At 42.3% G+C, this 12,514-nt stretch overlaps 1 protein-coding gene across 1 annotated transcript in view; it reads left to right on the top strand.

The window, feature by feature from the left end:
• The first annotated feature begins 4,780 nt into the window (after window positions 1-4,780).
• Window positions 4,781-12,514, top strand: part of DIPK2B (divergent protein kinase domain 2B) — a 42,355-nt gene continuing 34,621 nt past the window's right edge. The window contains exon 1 of the mRNA XM_045996310.1: window positions 4,781-5,177. Coding sequence (XP_045852266.1) covers window positions 4,945-5,177 — 233 coding nt within the window. The 5' untranslated portion in view covers window positions 4,781-4,944. The remainder of the gene's footprint in view (window positions 5,178-12,514) is intronic.

Genomic DNA, 12,514 nt, shown 5'->3' with positions numbered 1-12,514 from the left:
ATATGCTTTCTTTTCCTCTTGAGTTGACTAAAATTAACACTTGATTTTTTTAAACAAAAATTATAACACCATCGAGTGTGGCCCTAAATGTATATAGAGGGAATAATTAAGACAATTGCATTATAAGTAGGGGAGTTAAGATTTCTACACTTCACTTAAAGTGGTAAGCTGTTGACACCACTAGACTGGGAGAGTGATATATGTAAAATGTAATACCGGCAACAACCACTAGTAAAGCTATACAAAGAGATACACTTAAAAGCACTATAGATAACTCAAATGGAATTCTAAAATGTTCAAGTGATAGGACAAAGAAAACAGAAAGAACAAATAAAAGTAACATTAAATGGCATACTTAAGACCTAACTTTTCAATATTTGCATTAAATTTTAATGATCTAAATATACCAATTAAAAGATAAGGATTGGTGGTGTGGAGTAAAAATAAACAAAACATGACCCAACAATACTGTTGACAAGAAACACATTTTAAATATAACAATATAATTAGGTTGGAAGATACACCATACAAACATTAATCAAAAGAAAGTAGGAACAGCTATATTAATATTATATAAAGTAGACTTGAGGGCAAGGAAAATTATCAAAGACAGAGAGGGACATTCCATAGTGATAAAAGGGTCAATCCATCATAAAGACATAGTGATCTTAAATGTATACACCAAACAAGACAGCTATAAAATGTATGAAGCAAAAACTGATAAAATTAAAAGAAAAAATTTTTAAATCTGCAATTATAGTCAATCCACAACTGAAAAACAACCAGATAGAAAATCACCAAAGATATAGAAGAACCAACACTGTCTACTAGCAACACCTAGTCAACATTTGTACAACACTCTGCCCAGCAAGAGCAAAATGCACATTCTTGGCAAGAGCTCATGAAATACACACCAACACAGACTATATCCTGGACCATAAACAAATTACAAATTTGAAATAAAAAATTGAAATGAGGGGTGCCTGGGTGGATCAGTGGGTTAAGGATTTGACTTCAGCTCAGGTCATGATCTCAGGGTCCTGGACTTGAGTCCCACGTGGGGCTCCCTGCTCAGCGAAAAGTCTGGTTGACCCTCTCCCTTTTCCTTTGCCCCTCACCTGGCCCCTGTTCACACTCTCTCTCTCTTTCTCTCTTTAAAATAAATAAATAAATCTTTAAAAAAAAAATTTGAAACCATACAGCATGTTTTCAGACCATAGTGGAATCAAATTAAAAATCAGTTAACAGGAAGAAAGCAAGAAAATGTCCAAACATTTTGAAAATAAACAACAGAACAATTCATGGGTCAGAGAAGAAGTCTCATGGAAAAATCTTAGAGTACATGGAACTGACTACAAATAAAAATACAACATATCAAATGTTGTGGGATAGAGCTAATATAGTGTCCAAAGAAAAATTTATAATATAAAATGCTTACATTAAAACAAGGAAAGCTGCTGAATAAATAATCTAAGATCCTATCTCAAGAAACTAAAAAAAGAAGAGCACAACAAATCCAAAGCCAACAGAAAGAAAGAAATAATAAATGTAAGACTAGAAATCAATGAAATTGAAAATAGAAAAGCAAAAAAGCAACTCACAGTGATCATGTGGAATCCAAATTTTAAAATATAATACTATTTATAGGACACGGATCTTGGAATGTACAAAATACTGATGAAAAGAAGAAATATTTGAGGATGACATGATAATCTACATAGAAAATACCCAGGAATTGAAATGGCTGAGTGGCTCAGTCAGTTAGTTACACGTCTGCCTTCTGGTCAGGTCATGATCCCATGGTCTAGGGATCGAGTCCAGCATCGTGCTCCTTGCTCAGCAAGGGAGCCTGTTTCTCCCTCTGCCTGCTGCTCCCCCACTTGTGTACTCACTCTCTCCCTCTCTCTCTCTGAAAAATAAATAAATAAATAATCTTTTAAAATACCAAGGAATCTACAAAAAAATCTCTTAGAACTAATAAATCATTTCAACAAGGTCACAGGATACAACATCAACATACAAAACTCAATTGTATTTCTATATATTTGCAATGAACACAGAGACACCAAAATTTAAAACATGACCATTTCCAAATGTTCCTTCAGAAATAAAATACTTAAGTGTACAGGACTTAGATGTTGAAAACTACCAAATGCTGACAAAAGAAATAGAAGATCCAAATAAATAAAGAGGCATAACATGTTTATGCAATTGAAAACTTGATATAATAAAGATATCAATTCTCCCCAAACTGATACACAGATTTAATGCAACCCCTATCAAAATTCCAGCAAGGTTTTTTTTTTGTAGGTATAGACAAGATTATTCTAAAATTTATATAGAAAGGCAAGTGAACTAGAATAGCTAGAATAATTGTGAAAAGGAAGAAGTAAGTTGGACGGCTCTGTCTACCCAATTTCAAGACATAGTCTATAGCTACAATAATCAAGATTGTGCGACAGTGACAGAGGAACAGACACAGGTCAATGGAATGGAATTGAGTATCCAGACATAGCCACCTGTAATTACAGACAACGGATTTTTGACAAAGGTGCAAAAGCAATTTGATGGAAGGATAGATTTTTTAATAAATGGTGCTGGAGCAATTGGATATCCATCGGCAAAACTATGAACCTGCTTGACCTAACCACATCCTACAGAAAAATTAATTCAAACTGTGTCATAGATTTCAATGGTAAGTATAAAACTATAAAACGTTTATAAGTAATCATAGGAGAAAAGCCCCTGGGGTCTAGGGCTAAGTGAAGAGTTCTTATACTTGACAATAAACCATGATCCATAAAAGGAAAAACATTGATTCTGCAAAAGACCCTGTTCAGAAGATGAAAGATAAGTTACCACCCGGGAGAAAATATTTGCAGGCCACATATCTAACACAGAACTAGTATCGAGAATATATAAAGAACTCTCCCAACTCCAGAATTAAACACAACTGAACATTCCCCTGTGGAGGACAGACAGTGAGGTTATAAGCACATGTTTAATCATCGGAGAACAACCATTAACCTGCTCTTCCTGCCAGTCGTTAGCCAAACCGCCTGATTCTTCTGAGACCATCCCCAGCCCCCTCTTAACTGCCTTGTCCCTCCTCTCCTATCCCAAGCCTGCCTTCCCTGGTTTGGTCCTCATATGCTCTCCCCATTCCTAAATTAGCACTCCCTTCCACTCCATGCTGTGGTCCTTATCTTGCTGTCAGAAGGAAGGCAATTGTGGACAGTAAATGCCACCAAGTCAGGCTGGCATGGAGAAGTGAGGCAGGGTGGCGAAGGGAAGGGGGACTGGCAGGTGGGGACAGGGTGGGGGGATGGCGGGTCGAGGAACAGACACAGCTGGGTGCAGGCCGAAGAATCTTTCCGGTGCTCCCTCATCACATCAGAGATCACCAGATTCCTTCCTCTCCCTGCTCAGGTCTGCGAGAGGAGCTGAAATATGGACTAACTTGAGTTTCTCTATTCCTGAAGTAGCCAAATGTTTTTGCCACTGGAATTAGTGTTAAATGCACCATTTAATGACCAGCAGACTGACCTAGACTTATTTCACAGCCAAATAGAATCAAAGCGGGGCTGGGATGGCTCATCAAGGGGTAGGCAAAAGTATCCACTGCAGAGGGGGGAAATTGCTCTGTGTGTGTGTGTGTGTGTGTGTGTGTGTGCACGTGCGCGCGTGCGTGCAAGTTTATTATAAGGACCTATTTAGCCAGAGCGACTCCATCTTGGTTAAAAGCCATTTTGTTGTTTGTGCAGTAAAACTTAAACTGACCCTGCCCCCCACCCCCTAGAGAAACTTACTTAGAAGCAAGTCTGGGAAACCAGCAAAATGTGGTTGGCTCGTTCCTAGTAACAGAGCCCAGAATACAAGGCCAGGTCGGCCAGTTCCTGATAACAGAGCCCAGAATACAAGGACGAGTCAGGCCAGGTGGAGACATCCAATCAGTAAAAGTACACATACTGTCTCCCAAACCACCAAAGAATGTAAACTCCACCTCCTGGGCGCCAAACTTGAGCGCCAATTCTGACCAGAGTAATAGGTTAGGTCAAACAGCTACTATAGGTAAATTGTACTTCAATTGGTCACCTGCATGTGACCTAACATGACTACAATCTCATTGGCCACCTATGTGTGGCCAGGCTTTTGCTATATAAAACGTAGCCTGTAAGCTGGGGGTGGTCGCTCTCTTCGGAGACGGCCCTGGCCTGTCAGTCTGACTTCTAATGCTTGGCATAGAATAGAGCTTTGCATAACTTTCACCTTGTCTAAGTCTCGTTCCCCTGGCCCATCAGTCTAATTTCTAATACTTATCATAAAATAAAGCTTTAAATAACTTTCACTTTGTCTGTCTCCTTTCATTTAATAACAGACCTAACACTTGTGTGTTTTGTGTGTGTGTGTGTGTGTGTGTGTGTGTGTGTGAAGGAGAGAGAGGGATCCACACGGAGAGATGTAACTAGGGTGTGGGGGCACGCGCACGAATACGGACAGATGTGCCCAGAACTGAAACAGTGGAGGGTGGAGACTTTCAGGGTCCTTTGTAACTCCCAGGTGGAATCCAGGTCGGACACACATCCTGAATGGACCTTTCCTGCCCAGCCAGGATATCCTGTGTTTGTCGAAAGGACTGCACAGGGAAGCCCTGACCATTGTCCTTCCCTAAATCTGCCAGTCAGCCCTTCCCCAGCCTGAGGCAGCCGCCCCAGACAGAGGAAGAGTAACTCTGGAAACGGTGTTATCAGCATCCTCCATGGACTTCCTCACCTCCTCTCCAGCCCCATTAGCCCCAAGCTCCTTAGCATCCTCAAACAGAAATTGGGGAAGCTGAGATGGGGTCATTGCCCGAGACCCAGCCCCCTCTCTTTTGCCAATCCCTAGACCTGCGCAGCTCTGAGTGAGCAGCTGAAGGTTGCGGGCGGGAACCCGGAGTGGGAGATGGAGCCCCAGCTGGGGCCCAAGGCGGTCGCCCTCTGCCCGGGCCGCCTGGTGTTGCTGCTGTGGGTCTCAGCCCTGAGCGGTTCTCTTTCCTCGCTGGCTTCTCCCTCTCCTTCTCTGGTGCCCCGAAGCAGAACCAGCTACAGTTTTGGAAGGACTTTCCTCGGTCTTGATAAATGCAATGCCTGCATCGGGACATCAATTTGCAAGAAGTTCTTTAAAGAAGAAATAAGGTCAGAATCTCCCTTCAATAACTTGGAGGGGCAAACTCCTGTTCCCTTCGCTTGATGATGGCCAGGAGGCAATTTCGGGGGGGAGCTGAAGCGAAGTCATGTAATCAGAGCAGTGATGGGTTGAAGTTGGGGTGAGGAGGGGGAAAAGGAATGAAACTGAGTGCTAGCCCTAAATGCTAAATCCAAAGTTTTCTTTTGAAGTAGGATCTTAAAGTGTTCTTTTCTATGAATGGAGTAGCCGGGATCATTGAGTTTACCAAGTTCATTCCTCATAAAAAGAGGGAAATAGAATTAATAGAAGGCCTACTAGGTGACAGACATTTTAAAGCTTATTTTTTATTCTCTCCGCATCACCATCCTGGAACGTTAATGTTTAGCACTCATTACTCAGAGAGTGACCAGAGCAAGATTAAGTGACTTACCGAAGGTCACCACCTAGTAAGGGGCAGATCTGGGATTCAAACCAGGGCAGTTTACTCCAAAGTTTCGAAACCAATTTTTCTGATCCAGAGGAAAACCCAAGTTTAGTGAATGGTGATGCATTTGGATCTCACCGAAGGATAGTATCGCACTCTGGAGTTCAAGCCTGTCAGTACAGAGTCAATGAGTCTTGACAACAGTCAAGACCCAGTAGGTGCTCCAATGGCATTGCTGTAACTCGTGGTCATTGCCCTCGAGGGGCTCAGGAGGAGAGAGCCATGTTATAAATAACAATAATAAGATGTGGCCTGAAATGTACAGGACCTCCGGGAGTTCTAAGGAAGGGGGATATTAATTCTAAATGGGGGCCAGAGAAAGCATTCAGAGCAAGACATTTAAAGGATGAGCCAAAATTTAGGAGACAAGCTTAAGGTAGAAGGACCAGCTAAAGCAATGGCCCAGGGTGTGGGGAGAGGAGAGAAGCACTTAGAGGTTGGAGCATGGGGCCAATGTGGAGGAGTGGCAGAAGGAGGCTATTGGAAGAGGCAGATGGGGAAAGGGCCTCGAATGTCATGCCGAGAAATTGAGACCTTCACCCGTGGGCCAGCAGTTCCCCGCCTCTTCAAGATCTTTTGTAATAGGACTTTTCTCCTCAGCCCTCCTCCAGGAACCTATCTGAGGCATGTAAGATTTGGTGACCAAACAAAAAGCATTAATTTACAATAATTTGATTTTCAGTCTGTATTAACCGAAGACATATTTGATTATTCAATTAAGTTACTAAACAGATATAATGAACGGAAAATATCAATCAAAAATGTGGAAATTTTGCGAGATGATAGATATCGTATTGATGTGGACTTTCCCTATTAGGTCTTTTTTGAAGGCATCTCTAATGGTGAAAGTTGAAAGACTTTCCAATTGGCAAAACTCTATTGCAGGCAATGGCAAAGGAGTTTAGTGGGGTAGAGATAAGATGAGACTTGTGTTTTGGAAGAATCTTCTGGAAGGCAATGTGAGTCTGCCTTTGATTCATGTCATGATCTCAGGGTCCCGGATTGGAGCACCACCGCAGGCTTCCTGCTCAGTGGGGAGTCTGCTTCTTCTCCCTCTGCCCCTCCCCCTGCCACCCTGCTCATGCACTCTCTTTCACTCTCAAATAAATAATTTTTTAAAAAAATTAAAAATAATAATAATTTTAAAAAAGAAAGCAGTGTGCAGGATGGATTGGTTGACGTTGGCAGGGGCAGCCAGGTCAGTTCTCCTAGCCCAGGAGAAAGGTCAGTGGGAACAAAGCAGGGCAGGAAGGATGCCAGTGGGTTCAGCTAGAGAAGTCATTTTGTTGACCAACTCAGTGTGACAAAAAGATGGGAATGTTGAAAGTGAACACAAGATTGCCATCCCGCCTAAGAAATGGGATGGGAGGACCAAGAACATGGATGAAGTGGGGCTGATTCCTCAGAGAAAGAAGGCGAGAGAACACGGACAGATTTTTCTGACAGGATAGAGGGCCAGGATGAGAGTCAACAGGCAAGTCCCAGGATCACATCCTCCTCAAGGCAACTAAACAAGAGTATATGAATCATATAGTTGACTCTTCGCCAAGTGGCAATAAATGAAATATTTCTCACCACGCAGGTATTGGCCAAATTCAGGGAACATTTCCCCACATGGGTTTGTATTCCATTCAAGTTCAGGATATTACCTCAGCTCCCTCAGAATTTATGTTCCATGTGCGTCCGAAAGGGATGTGTCCAGAGACAGGCAGGAAAGCACTGGGTGGGGCAGGTTGGGGTTTAGGGCTGTCCACGTTGAGAATGTACATTCCTCAAGTTCAGCTGCAGAGAGAGACAGTGAGTGGTTGTGGGGACGTGGACTTGTTTATAGTTCCTTACAGCAGAAGCAACTGTTTCTTTATTTTAAAAGTAATGTCTATTTATTTTAGAATTTTCAAAAAATATTGAAGAAAGCACAAAATGAAAATCATGTATAATTCCTCCTTCATTAAATATCCTTGCCACTTTTTTCTAAGTATGGATTTAAAATTTTTTTCAGCAAAAATGTGATCATCCTCTGTACACTTTTCTGTAAACTTTAACTTAACAGTATGTCAGGACACATTTCCACATTACTAACTATTCTTCAATGTCAGCCATAGAGGCATTTTTCTAGATTGTCTCTTTTGGCAAGGAAAACAAAAGTAAAATTAAACTTTTGGGACTGCACCAAAACAAAAAGCCTTTGCACAGCAAAGGAAACCAGCAACAAGACAAAACAAAAAAACAACCCACCAAATGGGAGAAGATAGTTGCAAATGATAAAACCACAATTTGATTTTTAATGGCTTTGCAGTATTCAATCACATCAGTCAACCGTAATTTAACTAATCCACTGCTGTGAGACAGCTAGGTATTTTTTTTCTTTTCAGTATTATAAACAGTGTTATGTTGAACATTCTTATTGCTAGATTTTTGTGCACATCAATCATAAATTCCTATGGCAGATTCCCAAAAATGACAAATTCTGGGTCACAAAATATAGTGCATTTTTAGGAGACTTTATATATGTCTATATCTCTAAATGGAGACTTCTACCTATAGAGCTCACTTCTTGCACGCTCATAAATATTTAATATTACTGCTATTCTTAGTTTGTGTGTCTTCTGAGTTGAGCCTTTTTTTCAGACTTACTGGTCATTTCTTTTAAGGGGTGGGCTTGTAGAATTCGTTTCTTTAAATTAATTTATTTTTTAATTTAATTAATTAATTAATTACTTTTTTAATTTAAATTCAATTAGCCAACATATAGTATGGGCCATTTCTATTCCTCGTTTGCTAAATTGTAAGTTCATATCTTCACCTCTCTTTCTAAGAGTGTTCCTCTTGTTCATCTCCAAATATTTTCCAAATATTTTAACAAATGACTATGATGATAACATTAGGAAAAAGCCCAGCCAAACTCTCAGATGAACGCATCTTTCCTCCTAACCCTTATCTTCTCTTTGGCAAGAACGCTAATGATAAATCTGTTGCTTCCCATACCCAACCGTTGACCTTTGAACATTTCCATGTTTTGGGTACCAGTTTCCCCATGCGTTCTGTGTCAACCTTCAAGTCCTGAATGAAAAAGAGTTAAGGGAAGCCAGAAAAAAAGAGTAAACCTGATTGACATAGTCTTCCTGCTGAAAACATACCTACCTGTGAAATTGATTGTGCCAGCTGGCGAGATCGACCAGGAAACTGATCGATCAGAATTCATCTATGTGCAGGTTATAGGTTGGAGAGAAAGGTGGAGGCGGGGGACTTGACAGCAGTATTTCTGATAAGAATTACTCCTAGGGATTCCTGGCCTCTCACCAAGACAGGTGCTTTCCCTGCTCTTCCTTCCTGTACTCACCTGGACTTGCATCCCCCATCCCCCCCAACTCCCAAAGTCTTAAAGGAAGTTTAAATACTTCTAAGTAGTGGAGGGGTCGCAGTAAAATAAGTAAATCATTAGGCTCGCTTTTGCCTTCTCTTCTCCCTTGCCCTCATCTGTCTCTTTCATCTCAGAAGATCATAGTAATTATTGCTTTAACTCACTTTCTGGAATTAAGTCGGGGTCTCAGGAGCTGCAGGGCCCCAGAGGTTTTTTTTTTTTAGAGATTTTATCCATTTATTTGACAGACAGAGATCACAGTAGGCAGAGAGGCAGGCAGAGAGAGAGAGAGGGAGAAGCAGGCTCCCCGCTGAGCAGAGAGCCCGATGTGGGGCTTGATCCCAGGACCCTGGGATCATGACCTGAGCTGAAGGCAGAGGCTTTAACCCACTGAGCCACCCAGGTGACCCAGGGCCCCAGAGTTTATGGCAAAAGCATCCATGTACACGTCCCATCATCCACGCATGCACCCATCTACTCATTAACCCATTCATTCAAGCATCCGTTCATGCATCCTTCCACCCAACCATCCCTCTGCAGCCAGTCACCCAGCTAGCCCTCCACGTTTCCCTTCATTCACTTATCATCCCTCTGTACATCCAAATACACATCCATCCATCCATCCATCCAACTAACATGCACTGGGCACTAACTTCACACCCAGCCCTCTGCTAGGTACGGAGTGATCAAGTTGAAGGAAGCCCCGTTGTAGCCCTGCAGGAGTTTACTTTCCACTGGGAAAACAGTGATGACACTGGGAAAATGGAAGAAAGTATCTCAGACAAAGGGATGGGCACATGATCTGGTGAGTGGAGGCTCTGAGGTGCAAAATGACATGGCTTAGCCCAGGATGATCACTGATTTCCGTGAGAAAAAACAAGGTTGGAAGGGGGAGCAGCAGGAGATGGTCCCACAAAGAACGCTGTGAACCACTCTAAGTAGTGTGACAGGTGTCCTGAGAGCTTTTGGGAAGACGCTGGATGCTTTAAGAGTTCTAGGCAGAACTGAGGGATGGAGAAGAAAGGGAGGCAAGAAATATTTAAGAAGGCATGTCTACAAACTTAGTGTTTGATGGGATGCAAACATGAGAAACATGCTAGAGAAAAGAGTGTTTTATTCTCTTGCAGCACTTTTTATTATTTATTATTGCAGCACTGTCGCTCTGCCCCACACCTCCACCCTGTCCTCCATGTTGAGGGGCTTGGGTGGATGGGACCACATGAACTTTTTGCTTACTTCCAGCTCTGGAAACTATGATACTGCTAGCTACGGCCCCTAAAAATGTTACCTACCAATCTGTTCCCACAAACGAAGTCATATAAAGGATGACAGGGGACTAGGCCATGGCAAAGCACTTGAGATTGTGAGTTCCGGAGTCTTGAATGCTGCTCCCTCCAATGACTGGTTGTATGACGTTGGACAAATTACTTCTCTGTGCCTCAGTTTCCTCATCTGTATGATTAAGAATACTACTGACTTCACAGGTTCACTGCCAGGTTTAACTGAATAATTACACATGAAGCATTTAGCACAGTGACTGGCATGCCTAAGTGTTTCATACATGTGTGTTGTGACAATCGATGTCTAAGAGAGTTACCGATCATAAATCCTTGGTCACAGGCCTTTCAAGGGGTTAAACCCCTCAGGAACAAGAGCAGCTATAGGAAACAAGCAGATAGCCCTGCCTCGGGGCCCTCTGCCCTTCGTTATCCTCTTAGAGGGGAGGATCATTCCCAATGGTTGTCCTAAGAAAGCTGGTAAAATTGACTCACTGCTTGTTTACAATGTTTCATCTTTTAATTTTTTTAAGATTTTATTTACTTATTTGAGAGACGGAGCATGAGCTGGGGAAAGGCCGAAGGAGAGGGAGAAGCAGGATCCCCACTGAGCAGGAAGCCCAACGCAGGGCTTGATCCCAGGACCCCAGCATCATGACCTGAGCCGAAGACAGATGTTTACTCAACTGACTGAGCCACCCAGGCGCACCACAATATTTCACCTTTTTAAGTAGATTTGTAGAAATATTCTTTTTTTTAAAGATTATTTATTTATTTATTTATTTATTTGACAGAGATCACAAGTAGGCAGAGAGGTAGAGAGAGAGAGAGGAAGGGAAGCAGGCTCCCCGCTGAGCAGAGAGTCCAATGCGGGGCTCGATCCCAGGACCCTGGGATCATGACCTGAGCCGAAGGCAGAGGCTTAACCCGCTGAGCCACCCAGGCGCCCCTGGAGCAATATTCTTGAACAGAATTCTTTTTTTTTATTTGTTTATTTACAGCATAACAGTGTTCATTGTTTTGGCATCACACCCAGTGCTCCATGCAGTACGTGCCCTCCCTATTATCCACCACCTGGTTTCTCAACCTCCCACCCCCCTGCCCCTTCAAAACCCTCTGGTTATTTTTCAGAGTCCATAGTCTCTCATGGTTCATCTCCCCTTCCAGTTTCCCTCAACTCCCTCTCCTCTCCATCTCCCCATGTCCTCCATGTTATTTGTTATGCTCCACAAATAAGTGAGACCATATGATACTTGACTCTCTCTGCTTGACCTATTTCGCTCAGCATAATCTCTTCCAGTCCCGTCCATGTTGCTACAAAAGTTGGGTATTCATCCCTTCTGATGAAGGCATAATACTCCATTGTGTATATGGACCACATCTTCCTTATCCATTCATCCGTTGAAGGGCATCTTGGTTCTTTCCACAGTTTGGCGACCGTAGCCATTGCTGCAATAAACATTGGGGTACAGATGGCCCTTCTTTTCACTACATTTGTATCTTTGGGGTAAATACGCAGCAGGGCAATTGCAGGGTCATGGGGAAGCTCTATTCTTAATTTCTTGAGGAATCTCCACACTGTTCTCCAAAGTGGCTGCACTAACTTGCATTCCCACCAACAATGTAAGAGGGTTCCCCTTTCTCCACATCCTCTCCAACACACATTGTTTCCTGTCTTGCTAATTTTGGCCATTCTAACTGGTGTCAGGTGGTATCTCAATGTGGTTTTAATTTGAATCTCCCTGATGGCTAGTGTGTCTGATAGCCATTTGTATGTCTTCGTTGGAGAAGTGTCTGTTCATATCTTCTGCCCATTTTTTGATATGATTATCTGTTTTGTGTGTGTTGAGTTTGAGAAGTTCTTTATAGATCCTGGATATCAACCTTTTGTGTGTACTGTCATTTGCAAATATCTTCTCCCATTCCGTGGGTTGCCTTTTTGTTTTGTTGACTGTTTCCTTTGCTGTGCAGAAGCTTTTGATCTTGATGAAGTCCCAAAAGTTCATTTTCACTTTTGTTTCCTTGGCCTTTGGAGACATATCTTGAAAAAAGTTGCTGTGGCTGATATCGAAGAGGTTACTGCCTATGTTCTCCTCTAGGATTCTGATGGATTCCTGTCTCACGTTGAGGTCTTTTATCCATTTCGAGTTTATCTTTGTGTACAGTGTAAGAGAATGGTCGAGTTTCATTCTTCTACATATCGCTGTCCAGTTTTCCCAGCAC

This window comes from Meles meles, chromosome X (genome assembly GCF_922984935.1).
Source record: "Meles meles chromosome X, mMelMel3.1 paternal haplotype, whole genome shotgun sequence".
Taxonomy (NCBI): domain Eukaryota; kingdom Metazoa; phylum Chordata; class Mammalia; order Carnivora; family Mustelidae; genus Meles; species Meles meles.
This window is presented reverse-complemented; position numbering and strand designations above follow the sequence as displayed.